This window comes from Vicugna pacos, chromosome 3, assembly GCF_048564905.1.
Source record: "Vicugna pacos chromosome 3, VicPac4, whole genome shotgun sequence".
Taxonomy (NCBI): domain Eukaryota; kingdom Metazoa; phylum Chordata; class Mammalia; order Artiodactyla; family Camelidae; genus Vicugna; species Vicugna pacos.
The window spans coordinates 38284993-38307928 of NC_132989.1; the positions used below are offsets into that span (position 1 = coordinate 38284993).

Genomic DNA, 22936 nt, shown 5'->3' on the forward strand with positions numbered 1-22936 from the left:
GGGTCACACTCTCCTGTTTCTTTCATGTCTTGTAATTTTTTTGTTGATAATTGGGTATTTTAGATAGTGTATTGTAGCAACTCTGGATACCGATACATCTTTCCTTCCAGGGCTTGTTGTTACTGGTGGACTTGTTTATTTGTTTAGTGGCCTGGCAAGACTACTTCAGTTAAAGTCTAGTTCCCCCACAGTGTGCAGACTCCCATGTTGCTCCTCAGAGCGGGCAGCCTCAGGCAAGCATAGTCACCCTGGGATGACAGAGGTATCAGCAGGGCTCTCTGTGACTGTCTCTCCCTGATCTCTGTGTTAAACTGTCTCCCTCTTTTGGTATCATTCCCAGATGTAAGGCTCCACTAATTGCCAGATGCTCTATTATTTCTAACAAGGCCCTGATCTAATTAAAGTCAAGCCTCTTTGCAGGGGTCGTCTTTGTTACCAGTCTTTGAGGTTTGTTATGATCCCATGACACTCTTCTTAGCTGTCTCTTTCCATGGTTCTCTCTAGTAAATTTCTAGTTGGACTAGTTAACTTACTGCTCTCACAGAGCTACCAGCCTCCTCCTGGTTACCACTAAAGTAACCTTGTTTTTGAAAGCACCTTTACTTCTTGAACTTCCAAATACTCTATCCCAGAAAGAGTGAGTTTCCTCGAGAAGAGCTTCAGAGCTCTCTATTATTACAGACAGCCTGGGCAAAACCTCTGCACCACTGCACCAGAGATAAGGGCAAGGACAGTGGCCCACTTCTCTCCAAATGACATCTTGACTTTCCAAGAAGGGTATTGGGCAGGTGTAGTAGCTTCCGGTCTTCTCAGCCTGCCTCTAGCAGCAGAGAATTCCCACCCTATGAGTAGGCTGGGGCAAGAGTGATCAGGGGCCCACTCTTCTCAGCCTGCCACAGTGGGGGAGTTTCCACCCTACAAGTAGGGGCCGGGGGAAGGAAGAAAGCCCCATTAACTCTTGGCCAATTTCACCCAGAAGAGAGTTTCTGAAACATATGCTGGTGAGGGAACAAGAAAAAGTAGTGGCCTGCTCTTCCTAGGAAGATAGTGTGGCCCTATTCTGGGACCTGAGGGCGGAGGGGTCCTGTGTTCTTGGCTGTATTTGCCAGAGTGGAGCTTCTGTCACACTGAGCTCGGGGAAGAGGGATAGAGGACAGAGGTGTGGCTCAAATGCCACAGGTTCTCACTGTTCTTATGAAGGTACAGATTTCCCTGAATAAATATTTCTTCATTTGCTATATGCCCTTAGAACAATCCCCAGAAACTTTAAACTTATTTCTTAAATAATTTTTACCAGTTATGATTGCTTCACTACAGAGGGGTCCAAAAAACTGCTTGCAGTATCGTTCCAGAAGTAGTTGCTCAATATTGCTCTAAGTAATACTTTATTTACTCCACAGAATATTTATTAGCATATAATCTTATTACCTCAAATAAATTAGAGGTAAAGGTCAGGTTAAACTGGTGTATAATCCAAGCTACAAAATATTTTTAGGAAAAATTATTTTTGGAGAGAATATGAGAACTAAAGAGTAACTAGAATTGTTTTTATTCAAGAGAAATGCTTAAGTCATTTAATGAATGAAGATTCTAATTTATACAAGGATCATTTGTATGTGTTAGGTTTTTCTAAAGAGTTTTGGGGGTGCAAAGTTTTGTATAAGAAAATAAAGATATTCCCATAATTATCTCAGGTACGTTGTAACTACCTCAACCAGACTTTTCTATACATAACACATGTTCTATATTAAAATATGCAAATATAAACAGCACTTCAAATCCAAGGAACATAGTCTGATTCAAAGAAGTACGGATTACTGAAGCTCTTCTCTAAAATTACACATATGGTAAGCTCAAAATACAGATATGGATCCTTAATAACACATATATTTTGCTGATAAAGTCACAGCCTACCTTAACTTTGTCTGATGTTCGTTTTCCACCAAAGCCTCCAGAGCCAACAACGAAGATAGAGAACTGATTATAACATATAAGTTCCTCCCCAGAGTAAGAATAGACTGATAAGCAAATGAAAGGAAAAATGAAAGTTATCAACAAAAGACATAATTGGTTAACCAATAGATGATCAACAATTCCTTTAAATGTTTCAAGAACAAAATTCAATGACTAAATGTTTTGTAATTTAAGGATGCCCAAGTATGGGTAACAAAGCATTCATTTTAATTCATTCACTACCAGTCTCTGGAAGGCGGAGAGACGAGGATCTTGACAAATCCTTTCTTGACTATCAAATAGCAGTTCCCCCCACCTCTTCTTACACCTCCCCAACTGCCTTTCATGTTTCAATTCCCTCCATCTGGAAAATTTCAAACAATTCCACTACAAAGTGCAGATAATCACATTCCCAAATTTTCAAGCATCCTGCCAGAGCCCTCAAAAGAGCCTGGAACGTAAAAGGGGAAATAGGTGAGAATGAAGGTATAACCTACAAGAGGGCAGGATCATGGCTCTTTTGCTCACCATCATATTCCCAGCAATTAGAATAGTACCTGGGACAGAAAAGGCACCTAATAGATATGTATTAAATTAATTAATGAATCAAAGTACAACAACATGAGTGAGCACATTAGTGAATAAGTAAACAAGCAATGAATGAAAGACAGCTGTCCTTCTTCCCACTGACTCATTTCCTAGTGGGAGTTTATCACCTGAATCTCCAGCTCTTTAAAGCTAGAAATATGATTTTGAATTGCATACTAAGGAAAAATCTAATTATAATACAAAATAAGGAAAGTCATGGCAATCTGTATTAAAAATAAGATTTTTTTTCTTTATTACACAGAAAAATAGATATCTAATCTCATCTCTATTTTACCTACAAATTTTAACACAATTCCCCATTACCAGGCTACAGCTAAGTGAGTATATCAAGAAACTGAAGCTAAGGAGCACTACAGAACTTTTCTGTGGTAGGTTACATTTGGTAGAATGGTAAGAAGACTGAAAGAAGACTGGGAGAATTGCAGCCAAATGTTAGTCAACATCTCGAATGACAATAAAATACAAAAATCTAAAGAAGAGTGAGAAGGAAGAAGAGGAAAAAGAGAACAGACAACTGATGAAATACTATGAGCTAACAAAAACATGGTAGAAAAATATTTAAAAGCATTAAAAATAAGGCAAATTTCAAAACAACACATTCAGTATAACCTCCTATATATGTAGAACAAAAATGATAAAGCCTATAATCCAAATGCCAGACAATATTAAACTTTCCCCTGCTATTTCCAAAATGTTTGAAATAGTTCTTTTGTTCTTAAACTTTCAAATAAATGAAATTTATGCAAATGTATCTTTATGTTTAATCACTAGTGTTACAACATTTATTAAACTACTGGAATCTTTTTTCCACTGTAAATAAAATGTGGCTATGGTCTTTCAACCACATTATGAGTTCAAAAGTTTGAATGTGCAAGGATAAGAACCTAACTGCCATGGATAAGAATGGTTCAAGGCTCAAATATGTCAAAATCCAAAGGGCAAACATGGAAAAAGAGTATCTACAACACAGCCTAACTATCAGCTGAGGGCTGTCTATGTGTTCATTCCTGCCAAAAACGTACTCCAGCGAGCATTAATTCTCTATGTTTGCTATACCAGCCACATTTCTCACCTCTGCACTTGGGTTATGTTGCCACAAATCCCCTGAAATGTCCCAGTCTCCTGAGCCTCCCCCTAACCTACTCTGCCTCCTCCTCCCTTATTTTCTAAAAGAGCTTATAAATTCTTAGAATGCTTATCTTGCTTTCTCACAAACTGGAAGGTAAATACGAACTTACTAATCAACTTCTATGATAAAATGTTATATATACAAAGCTTATTGATCCAACAATATTATTAGAAGAACTGGAAATGAGTTACCATCCATAAGAAGTACTAAACCGGATCCTTTATCCAGGACATCAGCAACAACTGCTTCACATTTTAATTCTCCTAAAATATAAAGTAAAAAAAATTAACTAATTAATTAATTAATAGACTGTTTTAAAGGCCACAAGTTACATGAAGACATGAGAGAATTTAACATAATTTCCACTAAGTTCAGCAAAACTAAAAAATCATGGTTTGAAATAATTTTCAATATAACATTGAATAATTCAGCATTCAAATCCATCAGAATACTTGAGCCACTAAATTTGAAATATCAATAATTCTGATAAATTGTTTTTAAAAATACATTTTTCTACCATTCTTTAAACATTTGTTAAGCATACAACCATTTATCCCATTCCTTCTGAAATCTCTACTCCACTGGCTTCAATGAGACAGTATTTTCTTCTAACCACTCTGTTCTTTTATGGACTCTTCTTTCCATCATTTACCTAGTGACGTCTTGATGGACTATCACTGTTTGGGAGTGAACTTATCATCTTTTTCTTTAAGCTGCTTTTCTCTTTTGTTCCCTATATTAATGAATGGTATTATCCACCCAGCTGCTAAGCCAGAAACTTCAGCGTGGCCCCTGACTCATAACACAGTCTAAGTATATGACAAGACTTGAGTATGCAGAGACTGGGAGAAGCTAAACCATACTGAAAGCTTCTGACTTCATCCTGAAGTTTAGGAATAGCTATCTTGGGTTTTTAATAGGGAAGTGCATTTTGGAAATAATATTCTGGCTGCAGTGAGATGAACAGCCCTTATGGGAGCAAGAATGGAGGCAGAGAGAACACTTAGAAAGTGAGAGATGATGGCAGCCTCAACAAAGAAGTGGAAGTGAGGTGGACAGAAACAGAAGGATTCTAAATGTGTTGAAGAGAGAATCAAAGAACACACACCTGCCTGGGTGTGAAAGATGGTAAAAGAGACACTAAGGATATCTAGACCTGTCACTTCCACCTCCTAAATCTCTCTCATTCTTCCACTTCTCTCCATCTCTCTACCACCACTTTAGTCAACACTACCATCATTTTATTTGAACTACCACAAGACTACTAACTAGTACCTGTACATCCACTCTAATCAACTTTAAAACATGCTCCATATTATGTTTGAAGTTATTTTTCCCCAGAGTCAACCTGATGACCAACCTGATTATGTCAAATCCTTCTACTTTTAAGTTCTAATGGTTTATGTTTCACCTGTAGTGCTAATCACATGCACTTGCAATTGTATATTAATTTGTGCGGTTTTTTTATTACTAGCTGCCCTCCCCACCGACTTGATTATATGCTCCATGAGGGCAGAGTCCAGATGTATTTCTGTTCTCCATTTATTCACAGCCCTAGCAGAAAGCCTAGAATTTAGCAAGCAATCAATAAATAACTGACAAATTGGTGATGATCTCCCCATATGATCAGCTCTACATCCAATCAAACATCAGGCCCCCTCCCTACATACCTCTACAATTTCTCCACTTACATCCATCCTCATGGTCACAGTCCTATTCAGCCAACCATGGTCTCTAACCTAGATCATTACAACTGTCTCTTACAAAATCTCTTTCCCTCTATCTCACTCCCTTATAATCCAAACATCACAAAGATGAGCCAGACTTGATGTTTTCTAAAATCCATATCTGATCATCTAATTCTCTCCCTCTTACAGTCCTCGGTGTTTATCTATTGCCTTTAAGAGTCAGACTTCTTCACCTGACCACACACTGCCTCAGATAAAAAGAGCTTTGTGAAAACTCATGCTGTAACACTGACACTGAAGATTTGAATCAAGATGGCAGAGTAGGACACAGAACTCACCTCCTCCTATAAACACATCAAGAATACACCTACAATTAACACAACATTGTAAACTGACTACACTTCAATTAAAAAAAAATACAACTACATATGAGACAATTCTCACTGAAAACTAACTGGAGACTGGCAGAAAGGCTCCTATACAACCAAGGCTGTAAGAAGGAGCCACACAGAATCAGATAGGAAGGGAAGAGAAGCAATCAGGTCAGGACCTATGCCCCTGGGAGGAGACTCAGAGGAAAAGGAAGACTACATGGACAGAGACCCTCCTGGGGAGTGAGCAGTTCAAGCCATACTGGGTGTCCCCGCCTTGGTGTCCAACAAAAGGCAGGCAAATCCCCTTGGCTGGTTGGAGGGCTGGTGGGACTAACAGGAGGGTTGTGGGAAGCCTGGATTCCATTTGTGAGGAGCAGGAACACCTGCTTGCTCCTGAGACTGGGGAGGAGGGCAGGCTGAAACCACGTGGGTGGCTGACTGGTTTCCTATGACTGCCCCAATGTGCAGAAAATCATATGGTTACAGGGAAGAAACTAAAAGAAGAAAAAAACAGGGAAGAATGACAAAAACAACCAAAAACAAGTAAAACTAACAGTGAAGTGGAACTATTCAGCCTTAAGCAATAAGAATCTCCTAATTTTTTTAGTAAAATAAAAAAATTTAGGAAAAAAGTAAAGTACAATTCTACCTACAAAGCTACCTGCTGACCTACACATTATATAATATGAAATGATAAAGACTTTTTGTACTTTACCACCTTATATGGCCAGTATATAATCAGACAATATTCTGACATCAGAGTAGTAACACAAAACAAATATATCAAATGAAAGTAAAAAAATAAAGAGAAGCTTTACTGAATAAGTAAGATATTACTGAGAAAAATAAAACTGATTATTAAGACAGACTTGGTTTCACTTATCCTAAAAGAAAAAAGGAAAAAGTTAATTATAAGATAGTCTGTATCTTTTAATATTATTTGCCTTATGAAAATCAGTGCCAACATAAAAACTGGGAAAAGAATGAAGAACCATATCCATAGGAATCATAACTAATGATACACAATTACTAAGTTTAGGACACACACAATGCTCCTTTCAGTTGATGACCAGATGTGAAGTAGTATGTTGAAGTAATTTATTAAATAAGACTATTCAAGTAGGACAATGTTTAATGCAACCAAAACAGGTACTAGTTAATCAATCTACTCTAATGGCTGACATGTACATAAATAACTTAAAATACGGTTTATTTAGGTCACTCTATGCCAGTTTAATCCATTGACACAGTTTGGAAGGTTAATCAGAAAATAAAATTATGGTATGATCAAGAACTCACCTGCTCTGGGAAGTGGTTTATACAACTCCAAGTACTGCTCCCCATGAAGAACCTATGGCAGGGTAAACAAAATTTTATTAGCCGACTTCCTTTTTCCACAGGTTCTGCTGTGGATATTGCTAATTACAAGTGACAGTTCACCGTCCACACATTCACATGACAACTTCCCTGAAATTATCTGTCTCAGTTTGGTTCCTACTTCTTAAATTATATGACTGAGAAATAATCAGTCCCCCAAATTAGAGACTGCCAGCTCTCTGGAGCAAAGAAAGCATAATTGTATTTTCTGGACATTCATAAATCCTTAACTATTACCTGTGGGTTATTTGCCAATGCAGGCACTAAACCAGGTGTATTCCCAGTGCTTATCACTGTGCCTGGAACATACTGGGTATCCAATAAAGATCTGTTGACTAAAAATGGACAAATTGGCCAGTACTAGTAGTAAAGTAACTTCAGGTCATAGGAATTTTTTTAAAGGATTTCCAGTAATACTTTATGATTGCTTTCATTAAAGAAGACTTCTGTGCGTCTTTCTCAACTCTCAAAACTTCTTGATCCCAGTACCCCTGTAACTCTTCTCCAAGGTTGCCAAATATAAACGACTCAACCAAAGCACAGAGATAAATCTTACAACCATGTTGAAAGTAAAAGCACTATCAATGTGAACAATTCCTTAGTATCTTATAAGTTACCTACAAAGAATAAACACTAAGGACCTACCCATAGCCACTTAACCTCAATGTATCAAAGGAAGAGTATGAAAATACACGGAGGAAAACAATAGGATGGTAAAAACAAAGCCTGACCCACCTATCCAAATGACCACACTCCACTGCTATCAGACAGCTTAATTCCCAGTCTTCCTCAGAATCCAGAGGAAGAAAGAAAGGTGGGGAGGGGCAGTGATGGGAGGGCATGTGGTGGACTGCCTCACCATCATACAGTCTGGAAACCCAAGGCTGGGAAGGCTGGGATTCAAATCCCAAGATGGCTATCATTCCTAGCCACACATTTCCAACTCCTTCCAACTCTGAGGAAGAATTCTGAAACTTTCCTTTAATTGTACTGCCATTATCCAAACAGAAGAACTGGCTGCAGCAAATACCATGGGAGAATGACTAAACAACAAACGGACTGGCATGTTTCTTCCTCCCTTCCAATTTCATCAAATACTCTAATAAGGTAAGTACTCATAGAATCAGAGCAGCAATAAGCTAATCGATCCTCCAGAAAATGGGTTCTCAGTCAAACAATTATCACTGGGCTCATGACCTGACCTCACTTTAAGAAATAAAACATACCTCACTTGAAAAGCTTTCTCACAATTGTTCACTGCTTCCTTTTTGGAACAATTTATTCACTTTGCTCCTCAAACACCACATTCTCCTGATATTCCTAACACCTCACCAGCCATCCCTTCCAAGTCCATTTTGCTAATTCCACTTCATCTCCTCAAACTCTAACTACTACAAGATCCCTAAACTCAAGCTTTTCTCTACTCATATTCACACATTAGGTGATTTCATCTAGTCTCCTGTCTTTAAATCTCACTTAAATGCTAAGAATCCCACTGGGGCCTCTCCCCTAAATTCTAAACTCATATACTCAACTGCCTACTTTATATCTCCACTTGAATATGGAAAAGGCATCTCAAATCTGTCCAAAGCCAACTTCTGATCATCCCCACCTCAAAGTAACTGTATATATCTATTTTATTATACACAGTAATATGTCACATGTAACTACTAAACATATTAAATACATTGTATATAATTATACAATAACCTTCATCCTTTACTCTTCTTCCTTTCCACAAAAGCAGACTTTTACTTGAATGACTACAATAGACTCCAAACTGGTTTCCCTGCTTCCATGCTTGGTTCTCATATACTCTGTTCTCCACAAAGTAGCAAAAAGGAGCCCATGAGTGAACACAGCCAGATGACATCACTCCTCCGTTCAAGGACTACAAATGGCCTCCTGGGCTAATCAGAGTATAAGCTGACAGTCTTACAATGACTACAAGGCCCTCTTCTACCACTGCCCCCTTGCTATTCCAAAAACAAGCTAAGAATGCACCTGCATCGGGATGTGCCTACAGTTGCTCTCTCAGCCTCAATACTCTTCCCTCTTGCTCCTTCATCACTATCATCTGGTAAGGAATATCATACCTATTTTATAGATAACGCAACTGAAGCTCATAGAAGTTATCTACCCTCGGTCAAACATCAAGTAATGGCAGAGAGAGAATTAATAATATTATGCCAGGGTTGTGGGACTGCACATAATTTTCATTGTCTTCTTTTTGCTTGCCTTTTCAACTAACTCTCTTCTCTTTTTTTCTTAAAAAGAAAAATCAAAAGATATGCTAAATCTTTATTCTTGAATCAACCACTATAAACTATTTTATTAATACATACATACACACACACACACACAAAGGATGTGACATTTGCCAAACATATTTAAAGAAACAGAAGAAAAGCAAAATGAAGGTTTCTTAATAAACACACCTTTGCTAAGTTGATTGAAAGCCCAGGAATCTCTGCTAATCTTCCACCCATTATAGATTTCTGAGCCATAATAACTCCCAAGGTAGGCAAGCAGGAGAAATCAGAACTTCCTTCATAAATAAATTTCAAATCTTTTGGTTCCTTCATCGATGCCCCCACTCCAAGGGCATACATAATAGTGTCCAGTTCCGTATAAGAAGAAGAAAATGGAGGAAGTTTGTGGCCAACAGCTCCAGCCTACAGAACAATAGTAGCAAATTGTTATTCCACTGATATTTTTGTCAAATCTTTAAACAAGAACTTCTCAAAATCATTAACTGCTCACATATTTAGTTTGAACAGAATGCCATTTTAGTAAATGTGACAAGAGTATCATAATTGTTTCTTTTTTTTTAATAAATAGTGTGGAAAAGGCTTCATGTACAGATAAGTACTTTTTTATTGCTTGCTTCTTACTAACAGACAGTATGTCTCATTTTCAATTTTCCTGTCCCTGATGATGGAAAACCCTATTAATTCAGCAAGTATTGGCTACTAAAAAATACAAAAAATAAATTATAAATAAGGATACTGAATTGCTCTATAAGATCTATTATAAATGAATTCACTATAAGTGATGAGCAAAATGTTGCTTAATACTTATAAATTACTGATTCATAATGGTTTTAGTAAAAATGAGGTTTTACCTTAAGTTCCTATCCAGGAATGTCATTTATCTAACTAGATACTGTATTTTCCTATTTAGCAGTGATATGCCTAGCTAATTTGCGGAGCATATATTAGGTTATAAAACAATGATGTCCAATTTTGTATCACTTTCATTCTAAAGCAGGAGTCAGCAAACAAGTGAGTTAAGAATGATTCTTACATTTTTAAAGAGTCATTTAAAAAAAGAAAAACAGGAAGAACATGTGACAGAAACAGTATGTGGTCCATAAACCAGAAAATATTTACTATCTGGCCCTTTACCAAAGAAGCTTGCCAACCACTACTCTAAACTGAAATCTTATTTATAAACTGATCATATTCTCTGGGTTAAAATTAGATTGTTAATTTTATCACTATGTCTGACCTGAGTCGCAAAACACCACAATCAAATGTGTCAAATGATTTATTTATTATTATTTATTCACTACAACTTTTTTAAGAAAAAAGTGTCAGAGATAGCAAATCAGCAAACTTCACATGATCTTTTTAACCACAGTCCTATTAGACTTTCTATGCTCCTTATAAAAAAAGAAGTTTTACCTGCAACCATGTTGAAATATTTCCAAAATACAATCTATCAATGTTTTTCCTTAAAAAGATATAACTCAAAAGAGAAACTAAATATTCTTTTTGAAAAAGTTAGAAAGTAACTGAAGTAGGATTATCAAAAATGCTCCAAAACAAAAAACACTTGTCACTTACATTGAAAAAGAGAAAGTAAAAGTTACATTTAATATTTTAGCCCTATGTTCATTCAAATTCCATATTTAGTACACGTTTTATAAAAAGTTTTATGGTCATTTATCCTTCCTTTTTAACAATAAATTAATTGCTTGGAAAATAATTTTTTTGTATGAAAGAAAAGAAAAAGAGAAAAGAAAAGAAAAAAATCTCCAGGGAAGGCAGAGCTTCAGGCTTTCTCCCCCACTTACAATTCCTGATGTGGCTGCTGATGACACATGACTGGTACGATTTGCCATAACTTCTCCATCTGAATCTATTTTACTTAGAGCTCCAACTATAGTGTCAAATGATTCTAAAAAAACAAAAAAGATAATAAGTAATAACAATGCTTTTGTTAAAGACGTGACTAAGAAAATGTTGTAGATAATTATTCCTGCACCATCCAGCAAGCCTGCTTTGTCGCCTCTGATTCCCCAGCCAGGACTGAACTGACTGGGACTCTTTACCTTGAATTCTCTGAGGCTTGGCAGCATTATCAAAGTCACAGATCTTTGTCCAGTTGGCCTGCACTGCCTCAGGAGTCATTGGCTGATTCCTCTGTCTTACAATGGCTCCAAGGGTCCGCTCCCATCGTACTGGTCACAGAAAACAAAGCAAAGATACTAAGCACATAGTTTAAGAGGGAGGCAGAGAGTAGAATTCATGAGTCCAATGAATTTTTTTAACCTTAAGAAAAATGGAATTTGTAAAAAAGATTCCAACTCCTAAAGATTTTTACTACAAGCCTTAAAAAGCATTTTTTCCTAAAATAACAAACCCATTAGGATAATGTCAAATTCCTTTTTTCAAATATTTGAAGCTGAAGGGGAAAACCTCTCTCTCCTCCGACTATGCCAGATACTACTGAAGGCAGAATGAAATGCTGAATGAGAAAAAATTAAATTACATATAATCATGCCAAAAGACTGACTTTATGACCACAGAACACTCAGATAATACACTTCAAGATAACAGAACAGAGCTTTGTTGGATAGCAAACTGAGGACTAGTGGTAATAACAGGTCAACGACTCCAGAAAACCAAATTAATATATCAGACAGCCCCAAGTAATTCTCCCTTCTCTTTCCTTTGCTCCCTGCTCCCTTTCCACGGGAAGTCAACTAGACTGCCCAGATTCACAAAAATAGTCACTACTGCATATGTTCCATGAGGAGAATTTTTAACATTGTTTTCTTTTTAAAAAGCCCAAAGAATAAATAATCACTAGTAACCTTATTTAAATGTAACAGTCAGACTTTGATGGTTACTAATCTGAAGATTTGTCTTGGGGAATAACAGAAGCTTCTAGAAATTTCCTTTTGATAAAGTTCCATACGCAGCTATTATTACAAAAATTGATCTTCCTCTCTTAAATAGATGTCACAAGACACTTAAAAATGGCTGAATAATACAAGTTACTTTATAGTTGGAGAGAACAGTCGTTAATGATACTCTACACTATATTGGAACAATGCCCTCCAGTAATGGCAGCCTTTTAAATAATTCAACTAATTTTGATACCAGCATCCAACTAAAAACTTGAATTTTGATATTGGAATTTTCACAATTTTTTTTTAATGCCATAAAGTAAGTCTTGAATTTGGAGCTCGCAAGGTTTAAGAACTGGGGTAAGAGAGGATTGAAGCCAGATGAATTTGCTATTAGGCTGGAGGAAAATAATTTCCATAGATCAGCTGCAATTTCTCCCCTAGAAAGTTGTCCAGTGTGATTCCTCACTGTCTCCTCCTGATGTTCATGCTCCAAGGAAGAAGAGCCAAGTGAGAGAACTGGAGAATCTGCCTGCTGTACCATCAGGACAGGGCTCTTTCCATCTTTTCAAAAACAGCCCTCCCTCCCACTCATGTCTCTGCGAAACAAGCATGTGGGTGCCAGAGATGAGGAAAGACAAACACCAGTATGAAGAGAGACTGTGTCGTCTGAAGAAACAGCCAGTTCTGGATAAGACAGGGCAAATCTAAAATAAGGACTGCCGACAGGAAAAAATTGAAAAGGTTGTTGAAAATGCCACAAGCCTGCTGGACAACTACCACATTTTAGAAGACCTGTTGGTATACCAGTGTTTGAGTTTGAATATGTGTGCACTAGATCCAATGGTTAGGCACCTGACAAGATCTTTTATCCATCTCTAACTGGATATACAGGTTTAAAGATATGGAAATAATATATGTCAAACCAAAACTGAAAGAGACTTACATTTTCCAATCCATCCAGCTCCAACCTATAAAAAAGAAGGCAAAATGGTTATATCATCTAATGTGAAATCACTAATAGAATTTTCAAAATTAAAAAAACAGGCAGTTACCTTTTTAAGAACATCAGAATGCTACATGACAATGGATGAAAATAATGCAGCTGTACAAAAGTTCATAGGCCCTCATGACCTTGCACTGCTCATGCTATCAGAGTAGAAATAAAAAGCAGCACAATATAGTAGAAATGTATGTAGTAGAAAAGCACGACTCTGCACAGAAACCAAGGTTTGATACCAGTTCTACTGACTAGCTGTGTGACCAAGGTCAAATTATTTGACTTCTCTAAGTCCGAATTTCCCCTTATACAAAATTAGGATGATAATAGACTCTTCATGAGATAATCATGAAGGTTAAACAATATAAATACCAAACCCGCCCAGCACATCACTTGAAATACATGCCCCTCTCGAAAGACTTAGTGAATAAAAAAAACCAAAAAGTGAAGAAATATAAAACCAGGATTTGACGTAATGAACTTACATCTAGTCATTTTAATGAAACACCTCTATATAGAGATAAGGCAAATAACCAAATACATTAACCGCCATGCAGAAAGATGTCATTCTAGGAAACTCTCAGAAGAAAATGTATGATGTAAAGAAAATCTGTTTGTCATACCTTCAAACAGCACAACTACAGTGTGCCAGAACTTATCAAGAGAATTCTACACGCAGGTAACAGAAGAAAATCTAACACTTCTCAGCGGCTCTAGGCTCAAGGGTAAGGCTTTGTAATCACTCTTTCCTTTACACTACCAAGCCAATCGGCCTTGACGCTGTCAGAGTAGATAAAGCAGCAGTAGTTTTGTTAACACACAAGAGAAATAATACCTTTTGCCAAACTTGGGGAGTGATGCAACAAGCTGCAACCTCCACTCAGGTGCCAGAAACAACAGCTCCAACTGAGCCAAAAAATCTACATCTGCCACTCTAGATAGCTATCAAAATTGTGCAAACAAAGTGGCAATCTACCTTCAAGGTTTAAGTCAAGATATTATACACATTTCTTACTGTATTTTATCAGTCTTGCATACCACATGTCCCTCACCAAAAATGTTCACAATATAGTAAAAGAAAACAACAACATACAAAACTCTATCTACAGCATTATCCTAACTGTCTGTGTCTGTTTGGGCGAGTATGTCAAATGTGTATTTAATACAGACTATTCTCGTAAAATGCACACCTAATAAAAGACTGGATGAGAATACCTAAAAATATTCAAAGGAGTTATCTCTGGATAGTGGTAATGTGGGTGACTTTAATCTTCTTCTATATACTTCCCTGTATATTTAAAGTTTTCTACAAAAAACATACTATTTTGTTCATAGAATTAATAATAAATATAAATGTAAACGATAAAAAGTTTTTTTAAAAATTCCTTAATGAGCTAAAAGACAGGCAGGTCAAAATTTAGCTCCAAATGGCTTGATTATTATTAAATTTTCCTCCTATGTAAATCTAGAGTTGTAAAGATCTCTCCACATCTAATTTCCCACAATTCACAATCAATGACTATGATTAAGGAAGTGGACGCATGTATCTCTGCTTAGACACATGCAGATTATTTTTCATTTACAAATCAGCTTTTTATTCAAATGAATCAGGGTACTGTATCATTCACTTCAAATTGAGCCAGGTTATTTGTTACCAAGAAATATTTTTGATGTCATAGTATTCCTCACACAACAGGTTTATTACTATATTACCACAGAGAATCAAATGGAGGGGAGGGCCTAAAATATAACATTTCATGCAAGAAAAGAAAAAAGAGATTAAACTCAAACAGGGGCTCAAAAATCTATAAATCAGCATAAAGAAATCTGAAAGGACTTTGACTATAGAGTGAAAACTGGATCTCACTGGATGGTGGGCTTATGTGTGGTTTTTATTCTTACAACAATCACTTAAAGCTTTGCAACAGAGGAAAAATAAAAAAGTTTATTTTTAAAGTTAATAAGCTGTGTTTGCTGATCTATCACACCCAGACAAAACTCCTGCTATACTGATATAACAGGTAAAATTGAGGGGTGACTGCTATGTGTGCTGAGTTTAAAAATATGATTTCTAGTTCTCACAACAAAATCCCAAGAAAACTAAAACTCAAGGAAGTTAATTTGTACAATATTCCAGCAAGCCAGCAATCACTAGAGCAAGAAATCAAAACCTGGCCTGGGTGACTGTAAACCACCAGCTCTGTCCTTCCACTCTACCACTCAGCATCTCTAACCAACTGAGAAGGTCTGTATTTGACTAAACACATCAAACCAGTCACATTTTCACTTGACAAAAATATCAGAAACAAAGAACTATGGAAAAATAGAATTTAAGAAGTTGCTGCTTCTTTTCCAAAAAAGGATATTAGCCATACTTATTTCTTTAATTATAACACAGATATAATATTAAAAAATAGACAAGTAGTATCAACTCATGTACATTTTCAAAAATGTGGGCAATTGGAAAATACTAACTTTTGAATATTTTTTGTATTTAATTACACAAATACTGCTCTGGGAGAAAACAGAAAGGTGCAGAATACCTCAAACAAGCCACCATTTTCCTCACAATTCTCATGGCAAAGCCAAAGCACCAGGGGTGCTACGTAATCCGGCTTTAGAACATCCATAAGATCTGAAATAAATACCAAAAAAAAAAAAGTTTATAAACAAGACTATATAAATATTTAATCAATCATTTTACTTTCTGAAAATGCCTTACTTATAAAATTATAGGTTTAGAGACTTTTTAAATAAGGAAAAATTAGTTATACATAATTAATAGTCTTAATACCCAAGACTTTTAGAAAATCTTTTCATCCCAATGGAGACATCCAGGTTTCTAACCCTGAGGGCATAAGACATACCTTTCCAAGATGGGTAACACACTATTCTGAACACTAGTTAAAGCTGCCTAGGCAAAGACTGGTGGGCAAAGGTACACACAGCATAAGGAACTTAGGTATCATTCATTCCCGAAACTATTTTGCTCCCCCAGCTATTTCACAAGAATCCAGAAAACTTGACAACTGTAATGGCAGTAAGATAATGATGTGAAATGGACCTTGCAACCATTACTGACAAGTAACAAAGTCTAAGAAATATTTTCCTGTTGCATACTTTCTGTGAGCAACTTAACAGAGCAGAAAGGTACTGCACAAGGAGCATGAACACCTAGAGTTTACTACTGGCCCTGCCATGGAGGTACCTTAGGACTTTGAGCACATCATTCATATTTCCTGGACATGTGTCTTCATCAGTAAGATGGTAATTAACATGCTGTGCCTGCCTATTCTACCAAGTTGTTCCACAGCTCAAATGAGATACAAATTGTTAATATACCTTATAATCTGTAAAGAGTGAAATAAATGCAAATTTTAATTGTGAAATGGCAAAATACAGTTTTATATTTTAAAGTAACAAAGATGACACATACAGTCCCTGTAAATTAAAAAACAGTTCCAAAAACTTTTCACTTTATAGCTTCTAAAAGTTCTCAAATATGCAAAAAATCTAATGGCAACTGTCCCCTACTCTCCATTATCCTCATGAGGAGAAAACCAAAGAAAGTCTCCAACCATCTCAAATTACATAAGAAAACAAATTCTTAACATATATCTCATTCATGTCAATACATAACATTCCTCTAATTTCCCTTATATATCAATTGGCAAAATGGAATGTTAAAGGATGGCTATATAGAGATGTTTGACTTGACTCAAGAGATGTTCAGATATTTGAACTGATTAACTTTACAATGAGTGTAACAATAAATATGCCAATAAAACCCAACTGAGTATCTGTTAGGTGAGAAAAAAGAAAAAAAAGTAAGTCACATATTAAAATTACTTCTGCTTCACGTCTTATTTCATATATTATCACTAATAATGTAAGTAAATATTCTTCTTTTCCAGTTCTCAAAACACATACTCAAACTCCTAGGTCGGCTACCATCTGATTAAACTCAGTTTTACAGACAAAGCTCAAGAGGGTAGGTGAAATTCCTAAAAAGTTCCATAGCTAATAATATAGAGTTATATGAAATCAAAATTACATCTTAAGATTATTTACTCCATCCAGTGGTTTCGTCCACAGTACTAGATGACAAGATTCCTGGCATCACAGTAAGCAAGGTATTCTGAAGAATCCTTCTGCTGCAAGAAAGTATATTTCTGAAGCATTGCTACAATAGAGGAAATATCCTTCAACTAGAATGAAATAAGGAAAAGAATTCTTAGCTCTGTGACGGCAGGATTGCCCTGAAACAGCTACCAGTAATAGAACATGGATACCCAGAGGTAGGTCAGCATCGAGATGAAGTCCTGAACCTAAACTGTTCTACAGTGAACCTCAAATGTCAAGAAAGACCAAAGTTTTCCAAGATTGGTTGTGTCTCCTGGTTACCAGTAATGGCAAAGACAAATCCTCTCTGAAGAAAAAATCGTCAATTTAAAATACAGAACAAACACAGAGTAAGATCAGACAAAAAGCTCATGATTAAAAATCACCAAGAACACATGAAGGAAAGCCACCAGGAGTAAAAGTCAGAAGAAACAATAGATTTAAACTATAATGAAACAGAAATGTCAGAATTGAAAATATATCATATACAAAAGTGAATTATTCATTCAGAAAATAGATAATACAATCACAATGGTAAACAAGCAGTTAGAAACTGTCAGAAATTAAAAGGCAGACTAGATTTGACAAAGAGGGGAGGGCTAAATTATTGAAAGCAAAAAAAATCAAAAGATATATGAAAAAGTAGACTACATATAGATGAAGAGTGAATTAGTGAAATGGAAGACATTTGATAAAATTACTCATAACTCAACATAACAGACAAGGACATAGAAATATGAATGAAAAATTAAGTGAAATAGAGAGTAGAATTAGGTCTAATATACATATACCTGACATCTAGAAAGAAAGAAGGAGAGTGAAGGAGTAATGCTTCAAAAGATAAAGGCTAAAATTCTTCCAGAACTTATATAACACTAAGCAAAAATGTATACCATGAATCCACAGATCAAGAAACCAAATGTAAGCTAAGCATCCTGGACACATAAAAAGAATCCATGCCCAGATACATCAAAGAAAGAAAAGAACACAAAAGATGAAAAGACAATCTTAAAAGCACCAAAGTGAAGAACAAATCATCTATTAAAAAATGACAATTCAACAACAATGGGAACTAGAAGAGAGTGGAATGGCTTCATCAAAATGTTGAGAGAAAGTAACTATCACCCTAGAATTGTGTTCCCAGAAAAATGGTCTTTCAAGAAAGTGAAATAAATACATTTAAATATAAGCTAACCTGAGAGAATATACAAAAGACTGGCAGTAAAGGAATTTCTAAAGGACATATTCTAGGGAAATGGAAAATGATCCCAAAAGAATGGTCAAAAATACAAGAAGGAAAGTGAGTTTAAAAAATGATAACATGTATATAAATTTAAACAAATGTTTTCATATAAAATAATAGTTACAATGGTAATATCTAATTCACAGAGGTTAAAAAAAGAAAATTACAATAATGGAAAGCAATAATACGTAAGTCATAAAGCGGATGGCTGGAGTTAAAGTGTTCTTAGATCCTTATACTACTCATAACAGAGGTTTAAACGTTATTTAAGGTTAACATAAAAAGAACAGAGTATGTGCATTTTAACAGAAAAAAGCAAATAAATGTTTATATGATTTCCAGAAACAGAAAGATGTATAGAAAAAGTAGCATTAAGACATCACAACACAAAAAGAGGGAAAAAAATCCAAATCTATCAGTACCATAAATATATAAACTAAGCTCATCAGTTAAAAAAGAGATTGTCAGATTTTATTTTTTAATATCGAGAAGGGCAATTTACAAAAGAAACACCTACAACAGAAAGACATAAAAAACTGAAAATATAAATTTAAAAAACTGAAAATAAAAATATAAAAAAGGAAAAGGAAAGAAATACCAGGAAAATATCTATCCACAAAAAAAAATATTTTAAAATTAGACAAAATAGAATTCTTTTTAAAATGAGGGGTAGTAAAAGGCATAACATAATATTTGACAAGAAATATCTAACAATTCTATATACATATGCAATAATAAAATAGCCTCAAAAATTACAAATCAAAAATTGATAGAAAAATAGAAGGAAACTAGTATTTATTTATATTTTTTCCAAAGCATAAGATTCAATGTCTGATTCAATAATTGAAAAGTTGAGCTTAAAAAAAGCCAATAAATACATAGAATATTTCAAAAATATATGGAATATAAAAAATAATCATATTGCTATGCTATAGAGAGCGCTGCTATCACCAATTAGAAGATACTGTTTATTCTCAAGAACACAATGAACATTCACAAAATTGATTATATACTAGCCAGTAAGAATGTCAACAAATTTCAAATCATCAGTATCACAATCATGTTTTCTACCTACAAAGCAATTGAGTTTGAAACCAATAACAAAAAATTAGTAATTAAATCCTCATACATTTGAAAATTTAAGGTATGCTTACTACATATGTGGGGAAAATATCTGTAAAACATGTCTGACAAAATTCTATCAGAATATAAAAATTCCTACATATTAATAAGAAAAAGACAATTATTTTAAAAATGACGTATCTCTCTAATTTTACAGAAGAGAAAACAGGTCCAGAAAGATTAAGTCATTTGTCTCAAGTACATTTTAGTCTCCATATATTTTTTATGGAGTTTGGTGGCATAAAGGGTACTACATTAAACACTGACCTAAAAATCTCCAGAAGTACAGACCTGTCCAAATTAATGGAAACTCTATTCTCAGAGGAAACCAAATTTAAAATCCAAAGTTTTCAATATTTTCTTGAAACCTGCTGCTTCCCAAAAAGCCTATAGCTAATGGCAAAAACTGACTAAGGCAGAAGTCTAGCAAAGAAATGATAAGCATAAAATTCTAAATAGTGGTTATCTCTTGGCATGAAGCAGAGGAAAACAATAGAAGGTATAAAAGTTAGATGCAAGTATGTTTCAATCTTGGGTTGCGTTCATGACTATTCATTGTATTTTGATGCTTTACTTCTTACCAGTAACACACACTGCTGTGCATATATATGTAGTATTACACTTAAAAGGAAAAAAAGTAAGTTGTATCTGCCCTTCATATAATTTAGTTCTTTAACAAGAATTCCTTGACATTAACAGGAGAGTTAAGACAGTTTTTAAAGTTAGGGACTTCTTTAAATGGCCCTGTTGACAAGGGAAAGGAAAAAGAATTAGATCTCAGGTACTAATAGCTATTCTACACTAAAGCAAACTGATTAGGAACAGCTCTTAGGAAAAGTTAGCAAGCATATGCTTCATATTACAAATCCCAAGTTCTAAAATGAATGTTGGTTTAAATGTGGAAAGTAAATTGGTATCATGAGTGTTCCATGAAGCAGCTAATTTTAAAATAATTTCACTCATCAATTGCTATGTAACATTTCACAGAAGCTACTTTTGAAGTATTATATGTTTTTTACAAATATGTTAAAACCGGTAGTATCAAAAACCATACATAGTTTTCCACTAGTCAAGTAGTCTATTTGTTATATAACTAAATAAATTAGCATTGGCTCTCAGTCATACATTTAAATCCTTAAATTTAAAATTTTGTTTCATGTTTGTGAAGAACAAAGCTGGAAGACTCACATTACCTAATTCCAAGACTTACTATAAAACTATAGTAATCAAAACATCATGGTATTGGTAAAAGGACAGGCACAAAGATCAATGGAACAGAACAGAAAAGTCCAGAAACAGACTTACATACATGTGGTCAATTGATTTTCCACAAAAGTGCAAAGGCAATCCAAATCAAGAATGAGGAATAGTCTATAGGACAGCTGAATTAGTAGTTTCTTCAACAAATAATTGGTACTTTTTTAAAAAGGAGAATGAACTATCATGTATGAAATGAAACTTGAGAGATATAGTAACAAAATGCCTGTGGACTTCGTGTAGACCCTTGCGGAATAAACTAACTCTAAAAAGATATCTCCTTAGATAACTAATAAGTTTTAATACAAATTTGATATCAGAAAATGTTAATGTATTATTGTGTCTGGTGTGATAATGGCATTGTGGTTATAATGTCCATATCTCTTAGAGATAGATTTGCAACTATTTATTAGGTGAAATATAATGTCTAAGATTTGCTTTGAAATATTATAGAAAAGAGGGAGAGAGTAACAAAATAAATAAATATAACTAAATGAACTATGCCGAGGGCATCTTGTTCTCCTTAATGAAGGCCTATCCTCAAGGGAACTACCAGCACCTTATCTGACCTAAGGGAAGAGCAATCAGACTACTGGAGCCCCTCGAGCATTCCCGTCTGAAATGAGGGGAGGAAAAAAAGGCTAATAAGAAACTCTTCTGAAGGTCAGAGCCCAGGGGCTTTGATATGCTTAAAAAAAAAGAGAGAGAGAGAGAGAGAGATTTAATCATTATGGAACCATTCCCTTCCCGCATAACTTACAGCCACTTTGAGAGGGCTGCAGTATAACAGCGGATTACAACTGAGAGAGCTGCAAGGCATATATTCTATTTAACAAAGAGTTTCTAGGGAAACCCAAAAGCAGCAGGGGACACAAAAACAAGGATGAAGAGGAAAATGCAGCCTCTCACACCAATAGCTACAGCAACCAATAAATACAACCTAACTCCTAGGCAGATAAACATAAAACCTCACCTCACAGTAAAGGCCTTTTTACCTCACTTTCTAATACCCCACTACATCATGTTCAGTTCTCAACAAAAATTTCAAGGCATGCTAAAAGGCAAGAAAAGTACAAACTGAAGAGACAAAGCAAGCATCAGAACCAGCCTCAAATATAGCAGAGATTTTGGATTATCAGACTAGGAATTTAAAGTAACTGTGATTAATATGCTAAGGGCTCTAATGGAAAAAAAAAAGTGCACAACATGCAAAAACGGATGGCTATGAGCAGACAGAAAGAAACTCTGAAAAAAATCAGAAGGAAACACTAGAAAACAAAAACAATGTAAAAGAAATGAAAAAAAGAAACAGTAAGCTTGAATATATGTCAATAGAAACTTCCCATATTGAAATGCAAAGTAAAAAAAAATGGAAAAAAAAGAGAGAGAACAGAATATCCAAGAACTGTAGTATAATTACAAAAGATATAACAGGCACAAATAGGAATATCAGAAGGAGAAGAAAAAGAAACAAAAACAGAAGAAATATTGAAGTAGTGATAGCTGAGAATTTGTCAGAATTAATGAGACACCAAACCACAGATCCAGGAAACTCAGAGGATATCAAGTAGTATATTGCCAAAAATTTACACCTATTATTATACACATCGTATTCAAAGTACAGAAAAAACAAGGAGAAAATCTTGGAAGAAGACAAAGGGGAAAAAAAACATCTTACCCATAGAGAAACAAGGAAATATATCAGAATTCCCTTCAGAAACCATGTAAGCAAGAGGAGAGTGGAGTGAAACATTTAAAGTGTTCAAAGAAAAAAAATTACCAACCCAGAATTCTGTATCCAGTGAAATTATCCTTCAAAAGTAAAAGAGATTAAGAGAATAAAAGACAAGCTACAGACTAGGAAAAAATACTTGCAAAACACTTATCTATTAAAGAACTTGTTCCTAAAATAGGCAAAGAACTCT

General features: G+C 35.1%; 1 protein-coding gene across 4 annotated transcripts in view; it reads right to left on the reverse strand.

Annotated features, from left to right (window-relative positions):
- Window positions 1–22936, reverse strand: part of HSD17B4 (hydroxysteroid 17-beta dehydrogenase 4) — a 74208-nt gene that overhangs the window by 30311 nt on the left and 20961 nt on the right. For all 4 annotated transcript variants that reach the window (XM_072957896.1, XM_072957894.1, XM_072957889.1 and 1 more), the window contains exons 9-16: window positions 15811–15902; window positions 13214–13238; window positions 11467–11595; window positions 11209–11312; window positions 9569–9805; window positions 7053–7104; window positions 3883–3954; window positions 1915–2018 (exon numbers count right to left, since the gene is read on the reverse strand). In XM_072957896.1, coding sequence (XP_072813997.1) covers window positions 1915–2018; window positions 3883–3954; window positions 7053–7104; window positions 9569–9805; window positions 11209–11312; window positions 11467–11595; window positions 13214–13238; window positions 15811–15902 — 815 coding nt within the window. The remainder of the gene's footprint in view (window positions 1–1914; window positions 2019–3882; window positions 3955–7052; window positions 7105–9568; window positions 9806–11208; window positions 11313–11466; window positions 11596–13213; window positions 13239–15810; window positions 15903–22936) is intronic.